The sequence below is a fragment of the Falco punctatus genome (genome assembly GCF_963210335.1).
Source record: "Falco punctatus genome assembly, chromosome: Z".
NCBI lineage: Eukaryota > Metazoa > Chordata > Aves > Falconiformes > Falconidae > Falco > Falco punctatus.
The window spans coordinates 67,825,904-67,849,643 of record NC_137586.1 but is presented as its reverse complement, the minus strand read 5'-3'; the positions used below and the strand labels follow the sequence as shown (position 1 = coordinate 67,849,643).

General features: G+C 39.7%; 1 protein-coding gene across 4 annotated transcripts in view; it reads left to right on the top strand.

Moving 5' to 3' along the window:
- LVRN (laeverin) overlaps positions 1–23,740 on the top strand; it is a 50,865-nt gene that overhangs the window by 9,387 nt on the left and 17,738 nt on the right. For 3 of the 4 annotated variants that reach the window (XR_013924928.1, XM_080372421.1, XM_080372422.1), the window contains exons 2-12: positions 6,389–6,531; positions 7,582–7,721; positions 9,874–10,000; positions 12,198–12,352; positions 13,689–13,802; positions 16,764–16,907; positions 17,216–17,281; positions 17,408–17,473; positions 18,495–18,664; positions 20,101–20,177; positions 23,154–23,293. Coding sequence is in view for 3 of the 4 variants with exons in the window: in XM_080372421.1 (XP_080228547.1) it covers positions 6,389–6,531; positions 7,582–7,721; positions 9,874–10,000; positions 12,198–12,352; positions 13,689–13,802; positions 16,764–16,907; positions 17,216–17,281; positions 17,408–17,473; positions 18,495–18,664; positions 20,101–20,177; positions 23,154–23,293 (1,342 nt within the window). In the remaining variant the exon portion in view is untranslated. The remainder of the gene's footprint in view (positions 1–6,388; positions 6,532–7,581; positions 7,722–9,873; positions 10,001–12,197; positions 12,353–13,688; positions 13,803–16,763; positions 16,908–17,215; positions 17,282–17,407; positions 17,474–18,494; positions 18,665–20,100; positions 20,178–23,153; positions 23,294–23,740) is intronic. The other variant, XM_080372423.1, reaches the window with a different exon arrangement.

The following is a 23,740-nucleotide window of genomic DNA, read 5'->3' as shown; positions in this document are numbered from 1 at the left end:
GCCGCGGGGGCCGCCTGTCAGAAGCTGCGGGCCGTGCGCGGTGGCGATGCGCTTCTCGCCGGAGTGCGCCAGCTCGGGTGCCCGGGCTTGCTTTCCTTCAGCGGCTGGCAGATCCGCCACACCGGCCGGCGGTGGCTCGGCGAGACCACGCTGCGGTGGGTTGCAGAGGCCTCGTTTGCGGAGGCTAATGTGGAGCTGCTGCGCCGGGGTTGGTCTGGGAGGGCTCGCTGGGGGCCTGTCAGACAGAGATCTGCCTTTGGCAGAGGAAAGGGTCTATCTCAACTGGCCCAGCAGCGTTTTCTGGACTGTTTCTCTCTTTCTGTGCCTCTGGCAGCAAGGTGTCAGGCAGTACCTACACCCAGTGTCTGCAAGCCGTGGCCCAGCTCAGTCTTCATCCTGGGAGCACACACATTGCTGTGGCACTGGCAGCTCCTCACCTCCTGACCGGTGTCTGTGGGGAGCATGTCTTTATCTAGAACCCGGTATTTCAGATGTCTGTTTGATTTGGGCATGAGTTTAGAGACTATGACCACATGCAGTTTCAGAGGTGTGGTGGGAGCTGGGTGAGTGGCCGCTGTAGACAGCTGGACTTCGTAGGACATACCTGAAGCTGTTCGGCTGTCATCACGCCAGTGACTTCCTCAGTGAGTGCTGTCAGGATGCTTCCCTTTTCTTTTGAACTGCAGAATCAGTGCTGGGGCAGTGTGAGCTTATTAAGCAGTCGGTCACCTAGAAGATATTTTCACCCTCAAAATAGTGCTTGCTTATTTATTTTTCTACTGGGAATCTTCTCAAGGTGAATTGCATTAGATACAAGTGAAACTTGAGATTACGATTTAAATAGTTCCAGTGGAACATGAGTTTCTCAAAACAGGTGTTTAAAGAAGAGGCAGATAAATTGCTTATTTTAAAGTTATTTCAATTTTAGTAATCAAAGATGTCGTGAATTGCTGAGGATCAGCAGTGAGTCAAAAGGAAAACTAGAGTTAAAGTTCAAGTGTTCTTGGCTCCCAGCCTATCGATGAGTCCACTAAAATAAACTGTATTTCATCAGCTTGTAGACTTCTTGTTCAAGCAGGTAATACTCAGTTAGCTGCAAGATCCATACATGCAAATCCCTGTGTGAGTAGTAATAATATGAAACCACAAAATAAAGTTAATAGTTTTTATTGAAATGGAGGTGGGTTTTCTGCAACGAGTTGGCTTTTCAGCAGCCAGCTTTTGTGTAAATCGTTATTGATACCATTCTCTGCCACATCTGGAAATTAATTTAAGTAGACTTTTTTTTTTTTAAGAAAAAGGAGATAAGTTGATTAGCCTTAGAGAAAAATGTGGTATAGTAATAAGTATATTTTGGAAATATATTCTGTTTGTCTTTGGTTGTTATTTCTTCATTCATTGATTGTCAGTCACAGGATTATTCATACTGTTTTTGAGTTAAGGAAAATCTAGAACACTTTGCTTGATTTACATGAATTTAAAAAATAGCCAAATAGGTAAGAAAGGAACAAGCATTTAATACTGTTTTAGTGTGCTTTCTGGTGCTGTGTTAATCCAGCCAAATTCTATCTAAGAAACACTGAATTAGACTATGAAATTTTTTGATTCAAACTGTGTGAAACTCAGAACATCCAAAGAAAAAAGCTATTGTCAGCTGTGCTGCCACATTAGAAAATAAGAAAAAAATATTTTTAAGTCATTAAAATAATGTGTATATCCAATTTCCAATTGTTTAGTGGATTTATGACAATTGTTCCATTTCATTCTTGGCTTACCACGAAGCACTAATGAAATGTGAGACTGCAGTCTGGTTAAAGAGATGCCAGGGGTGTTCAGTCACAGAAATAAGTCAAAGGAAATCTACTGATTGCAGATATAATGTTTTGGTTACTTGTTCCTGCCAACATTCCTGATACTTTTGCATGGATTTTGCATATCTTTTCTGCTTTAAAAAGGACTTCTCTGAATCAAGAGTATGCAACAGTATCTTGTTATTTTTTCCTTCACTAAGAATTGAGTCATCACTTTACCAGACATTTTCTAATCTGGTGGGGTCCAGTTACACTGGAGGGGGTTTACCTTCCCTTTTTTTTTTTTTTTTAAAGGAGGTGTGTTTTGAGGGATATAGTCTGTAACGTCTAGTAAGCTGTTAATCACGAAAGAATTTGGATTCTAATGGATTATATAGATCAGGAGCGATTTAAAAACATTCAGTGCCTTTCAGCTGTCAGTACAAAGCCTGTTACTGTTCTGTGAGGAAACCATGATCTCCAGCAGACTGTCCTGTACCTCTTCTAAAGTGACTTGTACCTGGCTCCGGCAGACCTTTGGGGTCTGATTCCTGCAAAGGCTTCAGACTCCAGCACCTGATTTAAACCACCAGCAGCAACAGACAATATGCCGTTTATCTACAGTCATGCAGACTCCTGTGCGCTAGGAGTTGTACTGGTTTTTGTAATTTGTGCTTGTGGAACCGGAACAGACCTGTCATTTCAGGAGAGTGTAATTAGAGAAGGGCAAGCTTTCAGTAGGCAGATAGATCCTGAAGAGAAGCAAAACCCCCCAGAATGTTTGTTCTGTGTGGGCTTTGGCACCAGATTTTTTCTTGGTCAGATATCCCCACTGCTCTTGGCAGGTTAGCAGAGTTAGCTAGTTGACACAAAGTACTGTTCCCTGTCCTCTCTCCAAGTCAGAGCTGGAGCAGGCTGGCATGGTGGTGTGGGAAAGCGGTTCACAGACAGCTGTTTTCAGAAGTGCTAGCCTCATGTCTGTGGAAAACAATAAACAAGAGCCAAACTTCACTAATTTCCAACACAGAAATTGTGTGTTACCAGTTTGATCATTGATGACTGCGTGTGTTTTTACTGCTGTTTCTGAATTTGTACTGCACATCTGATCAGGTCTTAACACACACAAGAAAACTTAAAAACGGGAGCACCTCTCTGTGGATAGTACACAGCCCATGTCTGCAGTGCTTGCAGGAGCAAAGGAAGTGAAAAAGCAGGGTGCTCCCACTTCACCAGCACCAAGTATTTGAAGGCTTTCCTGTTGAAAAAAGGAATCTGCATTCTGCATATAGCTGGGGAAGTCCATGCCAGCATCTGGGCAGGCAGAAAGATACAGAAACTGCTTTTGCCCTTCTTCTCTAGGAGTGCTGGCTCAAACATACACAATGCAGGAGGTTTGTTGTAACATCAGTCTGTGTATAGATCTGGCACTGCTGTGAATGAGCTCACGTATACTACTCCGGGGTTAGAGGATCCCTGTGGAGTATACTGTGAAGCACAGGCTCTATGTCAGTGTTCATCATCCTTTGGGAATTTTGCTTGTTAGCCACTGCACATGTGTCCTATGCAACTGCTATAAAGTACTTGACTGGATAGGGCTAGTATTAACAGGCATCCCAGAATGTAATCAAACACAGCATTTGTGCTGATCTTTATCAATTGCTTCTGCACCAATTACTATAATGAGGGCAAAGGGGATTAGAACAGCATTGGTATGGTTAATTGTGCCTCAGAGCAGGGGATCTGAAGTTCTTAGGTCTGTTTTATATGAATCTGTGGGTAAGACCATCAAAGGTATGGGACAGAAATCAGAGCAAATAACAGGTTTGGTGTTTTCTCAGGCTGCATGTTACTAGTGAGCACCATTCACCTGAAAAAGGGAAAGGGTGTTGGGGACAGCTGCTGCACAGAACAGGATTCTGCTCACTGTAAAGCTCCCTTACGTTGAGCAGCTTCACTTGTTTTATGTGTTTAATTCTGATATATTTTTAAAGTGGAAGAAATCAGATACGAAAGATGCTAACGCAAAGCCCCCTTATGCTATCAGTATTACAAATAACATTTTTATGAGAAGGCATTTTTAGAAGAATAACCTTTTTTGTGTCAACATAAAAAAATTCTTTTACAGTTATGCTGGTTTCTAATTTGGTGAAACAGCATCCAGTAGGTGTTCATGTACTGTACAGGATGCATTCCTCATTTTCCTTTTCTTGTTTTTAAACACTAACTGAGAAAAAAGAAAAAAAAAACCCCAAAACCCATGTGTAGTATAAATTGTCAAAGATTTAAGCTAAGAGTTCCTATTATATGTATGTTTTTCATTTTTTAAAAATATTGTGGCTTTGATTATGTTTTACTAGAGGAAGGAGACATTATATGATACTTACAAAAAATAAAATTAAATCTATGCACAAAACTGTAGTCTTAAGAGAGGAATTTATTTGCTTAGGCAATGTTAGGCTTTTTTAAAAAATTAATTTCCTTTTGGGTCATTTGTTTTGTGATAATATTGCAGTGTGGAAAAAATGTTTGCTAGTAATTCGGTACATGCTAATACCTTCACCTTAAAAACCCCAAAAAGCAACAAAGGAAAAAGCCCCAACAATGACTCATTCTGACAAATGATATGAGGTAATGTGTATTTGAAACACCAGTTATTTGGGTAACATGCATGAAACATTCCTATTTTTTATTTGGAGTCCTGCTGAAAAGTGACATTTAATCTGTCCTCATATTTCTTTTCTATCATGATGCTTTTGCCCAATATATGCTGGTTTGTATTCTTGAACAATAATTTCTTGTGGGCAAATTAGCTAAGTGTCTGCATCAGTTTCAGCTGGTATGGAGCCTTCTGAGGCAGTAAATTGTGCTGGTGCAGGGGAATTTGCAGTTGGGGGGTTGCTCAGAGTTTCCTAGAACCAAGCTGTGACTGATTGCATAAAATGAATGTGCAAAAGTGTACTTTGCTGAATGGGTAGAAGGAGATAGGGTATTTTCAGTGATTGATTCACTCGATGAAGTGGCTTGTCAACTTTGGTGGTGCTCTACAACCCTGGAAAAAGTTTGAGTTGCTTCCTGTCATTGGACAGGATGAAGGAGGAGAGGAGGCAATACCTCTGTCTCAGATGGAGCAGCTTCAGCTGCATTCGGCAGGGCAGCTGGTGGCTTGCACAGCTTGACTCTGCAGGGAATCTGGTGCATAAAGAAAATCTTCCTGACCTGCCAGGCAAGAAGTCAAATACACAATGCTGCTTGCTGCCAAGCCATTCCTCATTGCAAAATAGACGTTGTGGTTGCAGTAGTCACCATGCATCAACACATGTTCAACATGCGCTCTTTTAAATGTCATGTTGTGTTATGGTACAGCATCAGACATGTCTGTTAAATGCAAAATGTACCATGTTTTGTGAATACAGTGCTTTTACATGGTTGTCCTGTCGACACTAACTCAGTTCCCCAAGCATCAGCAATGAGGATGGCATAGTGTAGATGAACTGCTGACGGTTTCAGCGCTGGGTTGATTAGATCAGCTTTGAGCAGGGTTAGATAGCGCAGCTATTACAATGGCAACAGGCAAACATCTTTCAAAAGAAGAGGGCTGCTGGAGGGCTGGCCTTCAGAACTTGGTGGAAAGCATTCCTGACTGCTGTCAGTGGAAGCAGGAAGCTAATGACTGTGTTCCTTTGGGCAAATTGCATATAATGCAGTATGTGTTCTGTGAAGGGATGTAAATATCAATGGAAGGCTAACCCATTCATTTTGGGTACCAAGAAAAGAGAGTCTTAAAACATGCAGCCTTAGGTTTTGGACATGGTTCAGCGCTACAGATCATGATCAGGCGAAGTCATGCTGTGCTTGTAGTTTCAGTTTGCCCTGCTTGCTGAGCATCTACCGGGACCAAAGTTCAGTTAGTTCAGACAGGAGGAGTGCATCTGTCACAGTGTTCCACAGAAATCTGCCCCAAGTGAGGCAAGGCTCCACAGCATAAGGTAGAAAAGGATCTGCTTGAATATTTTCCTGGGCTTGCCAATGCACTGGGACAGCGCTGGTGCTGCTTTCGCTGGGGTTCTTCTCTATGTGATTTGACAGAAGTGTGCAAATGCATGTACATGCAGTTACCTAACAGTTATTACAATTTTTTAATTAAAATTTACCATTAAAATAAGAGTACATGCATTAGAGAGAGGAGCAGTTGTACTGAGGCATGCTGATTATGAATTTAACGTTAGGCATTGTATCACTTTTGAGCACTGGCCTGCTGCGTGCAAACCTTTAATCAACTCTGTCTTAGTAAACTGACTAGAAAAGCTCAAATATTTAAAATATGATGTCTGGAAAAGGCCAGTGAGAGGGGGAAAAAAAAGAAAAATAAAAAAGACCTAATTAAAAATGACTGCTTTTCTCTAGAACCATTCAAACTGAATTGTCTGTTAGGTGCAGGGACTTAATCATGGCTTTAAATAATCACCAGACCTTTTCCAAATCTGCCTATCTGTGTGAGTCACTTCTTGCTTTTTCTGAGTTGGTGTTTTTGTGCACTATGTATTGATTTTGAGCAGCTGTAGCACGCTGGATTAATCTTACTTGTGTTTTTAACACAGTATGCTGATTGCTTCCCAAATGGAACCAACGTATGCCAGGACAGTTTACCCATGTTTTGATGAACCTGCCATGAAGGCCACATTTAATATCAGAATTGTCCATGATCCAAGCTATGTGGCTCTTTCCAATATGCCTGCTATTGGTAGGTAAACAGCAAGCAGACTTATGGGTTTTTTTCCTCCTAAATTACTTCTTAAAGGGTGTAATTTGTCTGAACAGAGTGTATCATCTGATACGGCGGTGTTCTGTTGTCCATGGGCTAATGCCTTGAAAATGCTTTGTCAAGTGTATCTAATTCCCTGTGTAACATCTGCTTAAAACAAAATGGCAGCCCCACTATGCAAAGCCTGTAATTGTGGTAATAAGGGATTCCTTTCATTCTAAGTAGATTTTAAGACACATTTACAATATACAAAAGTTGTTTTTCTGGGCAGAGACATTATAGCCTCCTGTGTATGTGTAGAATAAGAACAAGAGGACTGTAAGGCTCTGGAGATGCAGCTCTTGTCCCTTGCTTGGATCTCATGTGGGACACGTGGGGTATAAGATTCCAAAAAAATTCTGTGAATTAGTGTTAGTACAGAAATGTGTTGTATCTCTTGCTTTCTTCTTAATGGCTTTTTACTGCAGTTCAGTGCCATGAATCTTCATTTTTCACTTAAATAATTTTCAGCCGTAAAAGGAAGTTTTATGAGATCTGTATGGAAGCTAAGTAACTTAGGAATTGTAATAAATGGGATCTCTGTGAGAGCTGCTTGAAGCATTTTCTTCCCCTGAGAATCTTGTCCATGTCCCCCTTGTTTAGAAGGAAGGTATGTGATTAAGTATCTCATAATTGGGCACACATGATCTACATTTGAATCATAATAGATCAGACATTTTAGAGGTATGCCGCATGGGATAAGTCATCCATAGTTCACCCACATCCTAAAACTGATGCAGTTTGATACCCTTCCAGGACTTCAGTTATGAAACTCAGAAGTGGATTTTCGGTGTTTGCGTGGAAGGTCATGACTCTGATACATGACAGTAGCAATGAGTCTGGTTGCTTGCCTTCTACCAGAAACAAACGAAGTTAGTGCAGAAATACAGCATATTGAAGAGAGGTGTAAAAAACCACGCAGAAAACACAAAACTCCTTGTTTCTTATGGAAGAGCAGTGGTTTGAATATTGCTTTGCTATTTCTTCTAGATGTATCTGAAATTAAGGATGAAAATGGAAGCCTGTGGACTGTTACCACATTTAACACTTCACTGAGAATGTCAACTTACTTGACTGCTTTTGTGATTTGTGATTTTGATTATGTCACCAGAACTGAGCGGGGAAACAAGGTAAATATGAGGCTGCGTAACACATTATTGCAGTTTATGACAGAAGTTGGGTCTATGGTGCATCATGTGCTTTAGAAGATATCACAGACATTAACTATGCTTTCCATTCCAAACCTATTTGCTTATGTGGCAAAGCTGCTAACATCTATTCCTGCAGATACTTCTGTAGAAAGCTTTCTTTTAGGACAACCAGTTTATTGTCCTGTCCTGTTCATTTCATACAATTCCACAATTAGGTATGGCCTCTGTATATTAAAACTTCAGGAGCAGCTGCTTTGTAGAAAGTACTGGTCATAATTTAGGGATTTCTTATTTGCTTAGCTGTCTTAGTTGGAAAAAACAGCCATTTCTACAGCTGTGACAAACCACTGAAGTTCAGTGCCTTGTTCTTCAAGGCCCTTTGAGGACCAGCTGGCATCATGACATCAGTAGGAGCAATACTGTGCTCCATGCATTTTGTATACTAGTATTGTAACCTTTTATTCTGCAGTGGGTGCATTTTTTAGCCTCCAAAAGTGAGTGTTTTGTGTTTGAAGCTTCTTCATCAGTGAGTATTCCGTTTGGCTCTTATACGACAGTGTCCAAAGCTTCTTGAGGGAAATTGTAGAAAAACATACTCCATTGGCACCAATTGTTTCACTGTCCTGACTGAAAGTCAGCTGGGACATTGTTCCAAAATAAATAGTAAACTCAATCATAAAGTTATTAAGGGGAGCATGTATTTGCTGTCCTTAGGAAATGAGAGCACAGTATTAGCTGTGTGGTTAGTTCACTGTCATCCTACTGGAGAAAGGCAGGACAAGGTAAGAGAACAGTGCAGAGTGACCTAGAAAGCACTGTATTAGCTCCTTTTTTGAGTGAAGATTGGACTTGGCATGTCATACCTACTGTCACCTGTATAGAACGTGTTGGATGATTACAGCTCTCACTGTGGTGCCTTTTTCTTGGGCTGTACTGACAAGAGTTGGCAAAGCAAAACATTCAAACGAGCCTTTTTCAGAGGGAAGAGGCACCACTTGTGTTCTGTGAGGTAGAGGGGAGAGAGTATTTTGCCCCTTGGTTTCTGACTGACATGTTCAATAGATGCCTCCACAGTACTTGTGTGAGCATGTTCGTTGTGTCTGTTTTGTCATTTCTGGTAGGTAATTTACAACCTGAAACAGTGGTATTAAAGCTCATAGTAGGATTAGGATCTTAAGTCTGCCCATTGTGTTTAGGTTTTGCAAAATGAAGCGATCTGGTCTTTGAATCTCCTCTGAAACCTTGGCTGAAAAGAGGAGCTCAGAGGCTGAGGATACTGTATTGACTGAATATGCCTTATTTTTTCCCTTTGTAAATTAAATTCTGATGCTTCCCAGCTGTGCTTTTAGGGTTTGGCTGTGCAGCTCTTTGTGAGACCGTATATTGCATTTAGATGCAAGAAATGTGGGGCTTTGGGGCTGCTAGGTGCCTGGAGTGTCTTGCTTCCAGAGATGCATGATGGAGATGTAAACTTTTTCTCAGTCTACTCCATCACCTTGGGCAAACAGCTGCTCTTTTCAGTACCATGACAAAGCAAATGGGCATGGGAGGGAAAAGCTTTGCTTGCTGCCTCTGTCTTTATTACTCAGTTGTCTGCTCAGAAGCTGTCTGCTGAGAATTCATCTGCTCTCTCCAGCAGCAATGGGAGGCCAGTGGTCTGTTTCACGCTGTGAGAAAGTGCAAGAGGAGACTTGTATGTTTGGACAGCAAATGCTCTCTGAACATCCCTTTCTCTCTTCAGGGCAGGAGTGGTGGGCTGAAGGAGGGTTTGCCACCCAGACTCACTGGTTGGAATACATTGGCTTAGGATGTGTGATTCTAAATAGTTTTACAGCATTTCCCATTTAACGAAAGAAAAAACAGGAGTCCATTTGTTCCAGCAGTGTATAGTTGGATGCAAATCTTGGCCCGTTTGGTGTACTGGAACTCGTCTAGGTTTTAGCAGGATTAGGCTCTGCACCACGTTTTGTCAGGTCCAGCAAAACCTGAATTGGGATTTTTCTCATTAAAAGCTTCACTGTATGGTCTGGTATGGACAGACAGTATTTTCAAACAGTGATTCATGGAAGAGAAGTAGAGAAAATGAAAAGACAAGGGTTGTCTAAAATAACACTTCCTTGTTCTTTTGCAGATACGTATTTGGGCTCGGAAAGAGGCAGTTAAAAATGGGTATGTTGACTATGCTTTAAATATCACAGGCCCAATATTTTCATTTCTGGAAGACTTACTTAATGTCAGCTACCCTCTGCCAAAGACAGGTGAGATTACTTATTTTCTTAAATGGACAAGAAATGGCTGCTCATGGTGTAATATTCACAGAAGCAATGGGTTCATTTATTCTCTTTCTACAGCTTACCACATTCACGGAATAAAACTCCTAAGCTTTAACTCACTGAATTCTCCTTTATGCTTCACGGATCTTATTAACCCATAACTTGGCACTCTTACCTTCACATCCCACTCATTCTTTTAAAGCATCATTTCCTAATAAAGGGACCACAAAGTGGATAGAAAGAAGTTGTCCAGTCACATGGCTGTTTCTGGGATGCGCAGACCATACCAGGCAAGGATGTTGTAGTCCCTATGTCCTCCTAGTAAATCCATGCTTGCTATAACCCATGCCTCCCCAAAGCATTCCTGCTTTCTTCAGTATGTCCCTGCCTTACCTGTGAGTTGGCTCTATGTTCCTGCACATTCCTCCCCAGAAAAATGACTTCTGTGGGAAAACATGTGTTTTTTTCTACTTAAAATGGCCATCAGGTAAGTCAGTTAAGTCAAGCTTCAGTCAAGAAAATGGGTGCCATCATATAGTTCTACTGTACAGTTTGTCTACTACTTGTTCTTGGATTCCCAAGGGCTTCAGCAGGAATATTGTGGGGAAACGTGCTCTTTTATACAAATTGGTAGAATGCACAGAAGAGCAATTGTTATTTGAAATGAATTTTGGACCTGCTCATGATCTTAGCAGAGTGCAGGGCTGTGGGAGAAGAGTTTCCCTCCTTGCTTGACTAGATAATTTGTTGTTTTGACAAAACTGTATTTTGGCACTTCAAAGAAATAAATTTTAATCTGTGTAAATGTGTTATCTCCCAGTGTATTTAGAATAACTTGCAGAATTGCTCACTGCACTTCTTATGGAAAACGTAATATATGCAGCCTTCACTATTTTCTTGTCTTAGTAGTAATCATACAAACTACTCAAGAGCTGTAGACAATTCTGTTTCACATTTGTATTATTCTGTTTAGCAGCAACGTCAATACATTAATTCATTGGTATAAAAATATTACAAAAATTAGTTAGAATAACAGTATTGCAGGCTTTCTGTTAGGTAAGTTTTCGGTTTCACAGAATGCTGTAGTACCATTACAGCCCCCACTGTAATGTCAGGCCATACCAACTGCATTTCCCACTGACTTTCTTTGAAGTTTTGTTTAAAAATCAAGAGGATTAGATGAACCAAGAACAGATTATTGTAGATACTAAAGAGTTCTATTGGAAAATCAAAATGTGAAACTAAGAATAAACACATTTAAATCAGGGATATTTAAGGGTTTGTATTTATCTGATTTTAATGCACTTGTAAGTGAGCTTCCTTGCCCCAAGCTGAGCAGATGAGGGCTGCCTCACCGAAAGTGAAATACCTTTGTTGTAAGCTTGAGACAATAAGCCCTTGCTGAGATGCAGTCTAGCTTTGCTTGGATTCAGCTCCATTAAACATTCAAATCCATTAAACAGCCTAGCTTTTGGACTGCCACTGCCTCATGGTCAGCTGGTTTGGAGTACAAGCTTGTGTCTGCTTCCAAAATGCTCTCTATACTTTTTCCAAATTTTGCTCTTTGCTGCTGAGTTTAAACAGTATATCTTTCTTTGAGATCCTTGATGTTTCATCCAACTTTTACGTTTGAACTGGACAGCTGCTCCCTGTGGATAATAGGGCAGAAGGGTGTCACAAAGGTAACAGCGATACTGTGGGAACAGAGGGATGATGTTTCTAAGGCACCTTTCAGATAAGAGTGGCTGAAAGAGCAAGATTTTTTTACTAGCCGCTAGGCTGAAGAAAGGGTTAAGTATGATCTTTCCCAAACACAGGAGAAACTTATACAGAGAAATATTTCTGATGGACAGAAGTGAACATATTCTCTCCTAGCATTGGTAGAATACAGCCTTCATTTTTGTTCAAGACATTTTTATGTATGAGATACAGTACAGATCTGGGGTTCATGGGAATTTATTACGTGGCTTCATGAAAGAGTGGCAATCAGAGATGAAAAGCATGACAAGAAGAAATTTCAAAGACCATTTGCAAGAATGTTGCCATGATACCACAGAGAACCGCTAAAATGTAATGTCCTTTGATTGCACACTGAACCACTGTGAGCATAAAAATCATGTCAGCATTTTACTTCTGAAAATTTTAAAGATACCTTTGTTTTTCTCTGTTTGAATCAATTCAGATCTGGTTGCGCTGCCTGAATTTGGAGCAGGTGCTATGGAAAACTGGGGGCTCATGACTTTCCAAGAATCATCAATGATGTACCTCCCAAGTGATAAATTCACAAGCAGAAAAGCAATGATTGCCATAATTGTGTCACATGAGATAGGACACCAGGCATGTGGTAAAAAGTTCTGTACATTCGTTTGCCTATGAGGTTGTTTCTTTACAGTTTCTGATGATGCAGTCACTGATGAGGAGAGGAAAAATAGTGGCTTGACAGTAGAGGGTGTGAGCACTACAGTACTGAAAGACTATTTGATCACGTGTTCCGCTGATAAATCAGTATTAGAAGGTGGGTCTGTGGTATGCACAGGACTCATTGATACAAAACTGTTAATGTGCTATTTATTTTTTTTTCTTATAGTACCTGAATGCTGTACTAGAAAATAATGTAGGGATGACACAGTTCTCTCTCTGTACAATATAATTAGTACTTTGGTGGGAGAATTAATGGATTTCACAAGTATTCTTTTGTAGTGGCAGTGCATGTACATATTGCAAAAGCTATTTGTTTTTCTGTAGGAAAAAGCCTGTGGTATGATAGAACAAAATTAATATGAACACATTTTATACTGTAGCCAGACCTTTGTCCAGGTTTCACAGAGATTTTCGAAAACTTTCTTACTAGGTTTGGAACGATAATACAGGTTCACTTTTTTTATTAACTACTTAATTTACTGTTGTTTGCCAGAGCAGCAACTGTTTGCACTTAGTCAATAAAGTTAGTGGAAGATTTTAATTGGTTAGTGCACTTGTGTGCCCTTCTGACAACGTCTGTAACTTTTCAGACCTTCAGATGAGCAGTGTTCTTATTGCAGTCCAATAAAACAAATGTCAATACTTAATTAACAAAGCTGTAATTCAAGTTTTTAAGAATTAAGAAAACACCAATCTGCAAGTGCTCAGTTTTCTGTTAAATATGAACTGCCAGATATAAGTATGTAGCAGCTGTTGTGGGAATTTTATTGCTTGCCAGCGTAGAGATTTGCAGATTTTGGAAATGGTTATGTCCCCAGTTCTGTTTATCATTCTCTTGACAATATCCTTTCGTTAAGAACATGGAAAAATGTTTTTTTGTGTAATAAATTGCTTGATAAATGCCCTACTTTTAATCATAACCTGATATGATTTTTTTAGGTATCTATGTTTTATTGGGAAGTGTTTAATATTAGATAGAGTAAAAGAATGACCTAAAGCACTGACATCCATACTCATGGTATGAAATTGCAGACAAAGCAATTAAAACATGACTGCCCTGAACCTCTAACTTTTTCCAAGGTGCATCTTTTTCTACTGAATTTTCATTATCTGAAGAAATATCCAGCATTTTATTCAATTGATGTGTACATATTTAAATAAAGTTACTTCAGCACAGGTATGCGTGTTTAACCTGAAAAAAATGAAAACAGCAGTCCAAAGAGATACTGAGATTTGCTTATTTCTATTTAAGTGGTTTGGAAATCTCGTTACAATGAACTGGTGGAATGATCTATGGCTTAATGAGGGACTGGCATCTTACTTTGAATACCTGGGAGCTACCTTTGTTGAACCCAAGCTTCCACTGGTAAGTACTAACCCTTAGTGAAGTAAGCTAAAGTAGGAAAGTTCAGTATGTAAGAAGAAAAGGAAGGTGCAGGAGAAGGGATTTCATTTAGCTGTGGTATTAGTAACTCAGCTGCCCTGGGGAAGACCAGCAGGTCTTGATTCTTCCCTGGAGGGTCTCCACCTGCTGCGGGCTATGATCATACCCAGCTTTTCTACAGCTGGCACAGAGGACAGCTGTCATTCTGCAGTGACAAGGAGTTGGTGTTTTGCCCTAGATCTGTCATGTAGCAAACCCAGCTTTCTCTCTTGAGTCCTGTGGCTGATGGTTTGCCTTCCTGCCTGTCCAAACTCTTTTCCATGTGTCCCATACCTCAGGTATCTTTACCAGGCAGTGAGTAAGTTGGGCCATTTTGTGTTTCCTTACCCTACTGGGTTCTGTGGGTGTCTGATTGTAGATGTGGCAAATATAATGCACATAGTTAATCCAACAGCAGGGTAAGACTTCTTCCTGTGCCACTCAAATGGGAATAAGTTCCATAATTTATTAGAAAACTCCATCCATCATTAAACTCTGAGATAGGAGGATAAGTGCTGTTAATTGTAGTCATGAGATGATGTGCAGTCATAAATGACTGTGCACAGTGCCCTCAGCTTCTGAAGAAAGGAGAATCTTTTAGTATGGGCAAGTCCAAGGCTGCAGGCAATCCAGTCTGCTTTTTATTTAGCTCAAGTGAAATATCATTTGTCATTTTCATTTTCTAATTCACCAAAGTACTTAATTACATGTTTAATTGGAAACTAATACAGGCCTGTCAAACAAATTCTGTCAGAAGGATTTTTAGGTCATAGGATGTGCTAACCTTCTGCTTTGAACTTAACAACAGCTCACTTTATTCTCTGTAATGAATGATTTTGATATCACTGAGAAGTGTAAAGGCTGCCAAATCTTAAATTGCAAATAAATCTGTCTCCTTTTTAATTTTAATCTTTTAATTTAGAAGTTTGCCTTTCTAAAAATCAACAATTGCTATTTCATTTATGTCCATAAAGTAAATTTTCATACTAGGCGGTAATTCCATTTGATAAATTACAGTTATGTGATGTGTCTTGGAAATCCAGAGTAAATTACACAAGTGTGAGAGTAGAGGGCTTTCTTGTGCAAATTTTGAGGGCCATACACATTCAAAGAATCACAGAATGGCTGAGGTTAGAAGGGACATCTGGAGTTCATCTGGTCCAACCCCTAGCTCAAGCAGGGCCACCTAGAGCTAGTTGTCCAGGACTGTGTCCAGACAGCTTTTGAATATCTCCAAGGATGGAGACCCCACCACGTCTCTGGGCAACCTGTGCCAGTGCTGGGTCACCTTCACAGGAGAAAAGCATTTTCTGATTTCAGAGGGAACCTCTTGTGTTTCAGTTTGTGCCCATTGCCTCTGGTTCTGTCACTGGGTGCTACCGGAAAAAGCCTGGCTCTGTCCTCCTCGCACCCTCCCTTCAAGGTATCTATATACATTGATGAGATCCTTGTGAGCCTTTTCTTCTCCAGGCTGAAAAGTTCCATCTTTCTCAGCCTTTCCTCACAGGAGAGATGCTCCAGTCCCTTCATCATCTTTGTGGCCATTGCTGGACTCTCTCCAGTAGCTCTGTATCTTTCCACTACTGGGGAGCCTAGCACTGGACCCAGCACTCCAGGTGTGTCCTCACCAGTGCTGAGTGGAGCGAAAGGATCACCTCCCTCAGCCTGCTGGCAATCCTACTCCTACTGCAGCCCTAGATACCATGAGCCGGCTTTGCTGCAGGAGCACGTTGATGGCTCATGTTCAAGTTGGTATGCACCAGGACCACTAGGTCCTTTTTTGCAAAGCTGCTTTCCAGCTGGTTGGTCACCAGCATGTACTGGTGCCTGAGGTTGCTCCTTCCCAGCTGCAGGACTTTGCACTCCCCTGTGCTGAACTTCAGGAGGTTTCCATCAACCCGTTTCTCCAGCCTCTCTGGGTCCCATGAGATGGCAGCACAACTCTTTGGTGTATCAGCCACTGCTTCCAGCTTTGTGTCATCTGCAAACCTGCTGAGGGTACGCTCTGCCCCATTGTCCAGATCATAATGAAGATGTTGGACAGGACTGGAGCCAGTATGTGCCCCCGGGATACACTGCCAGTCACTTACCTCCAACTAGGCTTTGTGCCAGTGATCGCCACCCAGTTACAAACTGAACCCTCAGAATTAAATTTACTGGCTGTCTATAAGTAGAAAAAAATGTGTCAACAAATATGACCCCATTAACTGGGAAGTCTGTGTTCTTCTTGAAAAGTAGAAGTGCTCAAAGTAGCCTGCAGTGTTTTAAAGACTTAGGATTTTTTTCTTTACCTTATAATTATGTTGGTTTTCCAATTGGAAAAAAAATAATTGGAATATATATTCCAATATAATGAGGATCTGTCCTAAGATGGGGGAAACTGAATCATCATTTGACAAACAGAACTTCATTGATTTACACCACAGGAGCCATTTTCCCTTCATATTTCTCACTGGGTGACAGCAGAAATGCTGCATAGTTAAGCTTTGCTACCCTCAGTAGCTTAGTTTTTAGGTTATTGCTCAGGGTTGCAGCAGGAGAAACAGAAAATTTAGGAGGAAAATGTTGCCATATTAATGACCTATAGATGTAAATAAGATACAGCTTTTTAGTTTTCAGTATTTGTTCATTTCCTCTTTAATATACTTATTTTTCCCTGAGGATTACACTGTAATTTTCTTTGTCAGGTCCAAGCCCATAGTCTTCTCAGGTGTAAAATTGTTACTGATTACTAATGTTGTGTGTGGAAACATTAGGATCGGGTATACAATCCCTTTTACTTCATGGGAAAGTTAGGCAGGGGGGGAAAGGATCATTCCTTAGTGCTAAACCCATAATCTATATTCTCTTCTGAGAATAAGTATTTCCTGTTACAGCTCACTTAGATTTATCTTTTTCTTGCAGGATAAAATATTTTATGATCATGTTGTACAACCTGTCTTAAGGGAAGACAATGAAATAGGAGTTCGATCACTGTCAGAGAGTGAAGACAAGTTCAAAGAATCATTTTCATTAATGTCTCTTTTTGACAGCATCACGTACAACAAGGTTAAAAAATACAAAATTCTTCCTGTTTCTTGCATATTCTAAACTAATGGTACAAAGTGTAGGTTTGAGAGGAACTGCTGAATTACAGTGCTTGTTGTAGGTTGTTTTGTCATTCAAAATTTGTTTCTGCTGCACACACAAATTTATTGGATGTTGCAAATCTATTTGGTTATGAAAGAAATAGTGAAAACATTTTTAACCTTGGTGAAATACAAAGCAAACGAGTAGCCTGACTAACTTTTCTGGAATATAGAAAAAATACTGCAATAATAATTCATGCTTTCTCATAGCTTTTTTTTGTACTTCAGGGGGCTTCTATTACCTGGATGCTTTCGGGTTTCCTGACTGAGAAGTTGTTTATCAGAGCACTTACTGTAAGTTTGAAAAACTAACACCTTCATCTTGATTTATAAGCTTGAAAGTCACATTTGAACATATTGCTTTTTGTTCTGCTGATGTTTTTCGTTGAACCCTCATGAAGTCTGTTTGTTTCTGTACAGTCGTACCTGAAAGAATTTTCCTTCTCAAATGCTAACCAAGATGACCTCTGGACCCACATACAGAAGGTATTAATTTTATCGCTAGTATCCTTGCTTTGGTGTTTGGCACAGTCCAAGTTTAGGCCATATACTGTCTGTAGAGGACTGCACTGGAATTTGGCTACTGCTGGGGCGGTCTTTCTCTGCAATAAAACTTGCTTTGCTGGCTCTTTTGGCTAATGTCTTCACAAGTGTTTATTTGGCTGCTTCACTGTGCTTGAGATCAGTGCAGCTAAGTACAAGGAGTAGAGAGATGAGATGGGAAATCAGGGCCAGGTGGAGTTTTGGGTTTCATGGGGATTACCTAAGCCTACACGAAATTGCATAGCCTATTCTTCTGGAACTTAGGTTTTGCCAGATCAGAGTGTGTGATGCTCTGGACTTGATGATTGAAGATGCTGGTATGTCACAGATCCAGCAAAGTCTATACCCAGTGCAGTAGCTCAGCTGGTTTTGGCAGAACCTGAATAAGAAAACAGGTGCTAACAATAGGTTTATTTTTTAAAATTCCACTTTCCCATCCCTCTAAAGAAGCCTTCCATTGTATTGCACACTCAGATTAAGAATGAGAGTGCCACAATTTCAGATATGGAAAGGTATCACATCTTTTAAGCAAAAAGAGACTGTACCAATTCACACTAGTTGGGACTTTAGCTTAGTATCTTTTTCAGCCTGTCTTTACCATTCAGTTTGTTCATTAGGTAGTCACTTAAAAATCGATGTGTTTCAGCAGCTTTATTTGAATGAAGTTAAAATATCAAGTCTGTCATAGCCATACAAGGGCCTAAGTATATGAACACTAAAAGAAGAGAAATGCCACCTCAGTATTTCATAATTCCTAAAAATGCTTATGCTGTATACATTACAATGTCAGTAATGTCCTTAGGACTTTGTTACATTAATTTTTTTTGCATGAATCAAAGACCATCAAACTACTAAGCAGTTACATTTTCTCTAATATGTTAGAACAACACCTGGAGTGTTGCTGAAGCAGTATCAGTAAATACCTGTTTATTATAAATATTTATAATTCCTGTTTGTCTTGCAGGTCGTAGATGCACAGGATGAAGTTCAGTTGCCAGCATCTGTAAAACATATAATGGATTCCTGGACATGCCAAAACGGGTTTCCAGTTTTAACATTAAATCTAACCACTGGCACAATCAGTCAGGAGCGCTTTCTTAATAAAAAGAATGAAAACAGTACTGATTCTTACAAGTATGTTTAGCTTGTGTTTTTGTTGTATGTTTATAACCTATGTTTTGCAGGAAACTCTTCCTTTAGAACATTGTTTTGACCATCTGATTTTTTAACTTTATCTTTTTTCTTGTCACAAGCTATCAAGTGAAATCTGTTGGAGACTGGGGTTTGCAATAGTTCTGCAAGCAGCTTGTTTTGCCAAAAGGTTGCTTTCCTTTGGAGTAGTGACTTTTCCAGCCACACAATAACTTTGTAAGGACAGACACAGGTCATGAATAGGTTGCAGAGCAGGAGTTTTGCCTGGCATTTTCTTCTTTCCCCATCTCTTAGTTGTACAGATGGGACCTGGATGAACCATGCTGTAGCTTCTTTCCAGTGTGCATATTCCCAGTTTCTTCTGCTTGGCAAGGATAAAAGGGTTGCATTTAAGTACTTATATAAATGACTCCTTTCTCAGAAAGTGCTGAGTACTGACAATGCAGCTCTAAAGTTCCTGTCAGTGGACGTTGCTGAGTGCCTGGTCCTTTTGAAAGTTGTGCTGCTTCTTGAGATGACTACAAACAGTGATAGAAGGAGCTGCCTTTGGTCACCTACTTTGGAAACTCATGGGTAGAGTTTGAACTCTCATGAGATTCAGCGATTCTCATAATCATTGGGATGCATAGACAGAGCCCACAAGATGAGTTCTCACGTGGGGAAAAAGTATAAAGGAGAGCAAAATCCAGAGAAGTTTTTTCCTGGCTGCTATTGCTGGTCATACAAACAGCCCAAAGAAATTTTCATAAGAATCACAGAGTTTCCTTTGCTCGTAGGTTCCAGGAACTGCAGAGCATTAGTCCTTCCAGCATTTTTGGTTAGCTCAGATAAAGAGTTCCAAGGTACAAATATCAAATCTTTTACTTGTAGTTAGCAAGAGGCAAGACCATGTGAATGTAAAAAAAATCCAGGACATGTATTACAGAATTTTTCAGAGTTTTGGAGTTTTTATTTCTTTTTGTCAGCAGTTTCACATTCCCTCAGAAACAAAATTATAGTTGTCAGAATTAGTCATATTGCTTGCCTAGGGCTGTTTTTTAGTAGATACTCTTCTGAAAAGGAGCTTTACATTCTTCAGAAGTAAAGTGTAGTAAGTGAGGAGAATAAAATTGTTGCCTGAAGAAGGAAAGCCAGAGCAGAGATAAAGTGGTATTCAAATACTTGACATCAAACAATAGTCTAGATATGAGCACCTATTTAAAACTGAGATAGAAGTCCCTTACCTTTGATGAACGTGAGTGCTGATACAGTATAAGAACCATCATCTGATGAGGTTTTGTGCATCAGGAGAGAAGGCAGATGGAGATTCTTGTAATAAGAAGCTCATCGGTGGTCTAGTTTAGCATCACCTGAGGGGGGTGTTCTTAAGCATAAGGTTTAATTACGTTATCTCTTCTTTTTTTCTTGTTTTTGTGAAGTAACACATGGATTATTCCTATTTCTTGGATGAGAAATGGATCATCACAACCCTTAATGTGGCTAGATAAAAGCAGCAGTAAGTAATGCATTTGCTCACACAGGCTAAAACCAAGCTGATAAAAATACACCTAAGTCTTCTATAAACAAAATGTATTTGAATTGAATAGGGAGATAAAGCTTTATTACAGAAACGTCTATGCGTTGTGCTAGTTTTGTGTTACAATAGCAATAGATTTTCAAATAGGTTAATATATTGGGGTTTTCTATGTTGCATCAAACATCAGCATATGTTTTTAATAATATGGTAGAATGCATACTATGAGTAAAGATTTCCACAATAATTTTGATTTTTCATTTTGTACACAAATCCAAACTTAGCTCCTCACATTTCTGTATTATTCTTACACCAGCAGATCCCATTGATGTTAACAAAAGCTTTTGAATATAGGTAGGATCTCAGCTGTAACACATTAGAAAATGATCAGATCAAGTAGTAGATACAGGACTGAAAAAATTAAAACCTGCTGTGTGAAGTGACCCGACATCTTCACACGTGGATATCGGTAAAACCAGAAAATAAGCATTTTCAACAGTTTAATTTGTTTATGCAAATTAACTGCATAAATACTCCTATCAAAAGAGTAGGATTTGTAAAAATTATAATAGCAAATTGAGTTTATGGGCATCTCCAATCAGATAAAAAGTTCAGTTGTTTCTCATCTCAATGGTTTCTGATAAAACAGCTTATTTTTTTGAGAAAGAAGAAATGTAACCATTAGAATGGGGTATTCATTTTTCTTTGGCAAGTCAGCCCTGAACTCCATCAGGTTTTGAATCAGTTACAAGAAGGTGCAGAGACTGATGTGTTTGTGGAATGCTTAAAAGCAAAACCACAATATGCTGTATGAATATTGCAGCTCTTCACTCTCTGTTTGCAGAGGTTAAAAGCTACTTTCTCTCTTTTTCAGGCAGTAAGATAGCTTAAGTAATTATTTCACAGTATATGGGCAAGTAAATAAGTGAACAGTGGATGTTTATTCCTCTGAATTTTTTAAGGTTAAATAAACCAGTGGTTGCTGAGGTGAAAAATGAGAAAATTTGCAGAAAAGAATTGTTAGGCAGCATGTGCTTGGAAGGACTAGTGTTGCATGCTAAGCTTGTGTTATTGAAGTGATACCAATTCCGTTTCCTCACCTGTCATGTGACTTAAGAGCTACAAAGTTATGAAAAAAACCCATCGTGTTGCATCTGTCTGAAAGGACTTCTGTAAAGCAGAAATTCAGTCTTTAAAATACATTGCACTTGTGTTTGAAAGCTATGCATCAAATGTACCAGATACTATTCAGCCAAGGAACTTGCATTCACACTTTAAGATTAAAAAAATAATTTTCTTTTCGACTTTTTGGTGCATAAATAAACCGAATGGTTTCTTGAAAAGGTAGAAATATTAAGGGTAATTTTAAAGTCAGTTACCATTTTGTTCCTGTGAGATTGAAATGGCTTCTGGTGGATGACTGTTATGTTGTCATTCAGAGGTATTAATCAGAATGGTTTTGGTAAATGAAAATGAGGGATTTGGTACAAAGTACAGTTTTAACTTGAATTTTGGAATAGTTGCTGCAGTGGCATAACAATACATAAAGAAGAAACATCTCAAAAGTGATTTCGTGTACGTGTATCTTTGCTGCAAAGAGCTCTGCAGGAGTATATCTTACTTCTGAACAGGTTAAGTTGAACTCCAAGCTTCAAGCTGAAGCTGCTACCAGCAGCCATGCATGCTCTTTCAGCACTGCACTGTATGGTGTTAAAAGCCTGTCCTGTTGGTTTAGGGCTCCTCAGGCAATGTCTACATACTTAGCTTCTGTCCATATAATTGTGTTGGTGACCCTGGGTGAGATACCTGCACACCAAAAGGACATTAGGAGGATGGTGCTGTTATGGTAGAACATGTTTCATTCAGCTTGGGGAGTGGAGGAGCATAGTGTTGCTGTTTTAGTTGGATCTAAAAGTGCTCTTGTTGATCAGCAGAGCACTGAACCAATAATGCCATTACAGGGGAAGTGCTGCTAGTGCTGTGTTCTAGATACCCACACTGTTTTTAAATGATTAAGCATTAAGCTTTAAGATTTAAATGATCTGTTACATGCCACTTTCCCATCTCATTTAACTTGTGAAGGTGACTGAGGATGACTTCTGTAGTACTTGCTGTGTCAAAACACATTGATGTCTCAGACTGCTGTTCGAGTAAAGCAGTGCTGCAATCTAGACTACTCACCAATCTTGATTTACAGTCTAAAGAGAATTTGCCTTCTTAAATCAGGGTGATTGTAGCCATTAAAATCACCATTTGAATCCTCTTCTGATGAGGCAGCTTAGAGCCCGCAGGGCTGTACTGGCTCCTTCAGATGTACTCCAGGCTATCAGGAGCAAGTAATCAGAAAAGCACACATAAAGTAAGTATTAGTCAGATGAAGTGGGACTGAAGAAGGAGGCCTTCAGTGAATGATGTAACTCAAAAGGACTACAGTACTGTTTTATTTAAAGTAAGATCTTTTGATTATTTGTCTCTTGCATAAATTTAGCTGTTTTGCTTTCCTTAATCTCCATTTATATGAATACTGGTAGGTGATCAGTTCTTCTGTAAGGTACTGAGCATTGTGTTTTAGAACAGCACTGGGAGCATCAGGCATGCTAGGGGTGCATGCCCTGCAGCAGGCATGTGAAGCTATTGCTCCTCATCCAGACTGCTTATTCTTGGGTAACCTTTCTGAACTCTCCCAGCTGCCTTTGAGCTAAAGGGTATGAGCAAAGTGGGTCTTCAGGCTCCACTTTGCCATCTCGAGGTGCTCAGTACCTGAGGGGTCCGGTTGCTTGTTGAAGAGACGTTGTGCAGAACAGAGATCAGAAATGCGCCAGGCTTTTGGGGGATTTGAGTCCAATCTCAAACTTGTGTCTCAGATCTCAGAGGAGCACTGAGTCCAGTGTTCATCAATGCAAGAGAATTTAGCAGTGCACAGAAAATAAAATGCTATATTTTAATATCACTTTACAGAAGTGTTTCCTGAAATGCAAGTATTGGAGTCAGAATATGACTGGATCCTGCTAAATGTGAATTTGAGTGGATACTACAGAGTGAACTATGATCAATTAAACTTAAAAAGATTAGCACGTTTGCTTGAAAATGATCCAAAGGTAAGATCATGCTTGTTTTCTGAAGCTTATAAACAGCCTCTTTCTGTGTATTGCTTCTTGCAGTTCTTACCAGTAATCACACTGATGAAAACCTGAAATAATGAGAAACTCACATACCATATAAGAAGAAATGATCCACGATCACCACTAAAGTCACTGACAGCTTTCCATAGTGGAAGAGGAACAGGCCCAAATAGTTTCACATAAGCATCAAAAATAACTTCACATGAGATGGCATTCTGTCTTCAAAGTTGTCTAAACAGCTTGTGGTTCTTCCAGTCTCTTAGATTTGGCTCAGTTATCAGTATGGTTGTGTGACAGCTTTATCTGCTGTTAGGTAACCATGGAAAAGGAAAGCTGGGAGAAGGCTTTTTGTTTCCATATTTCCTCCAACCACAATATTTCTGTCAGTGAACTTTAAAAAAAAATAAAAATTATCTGACTTGG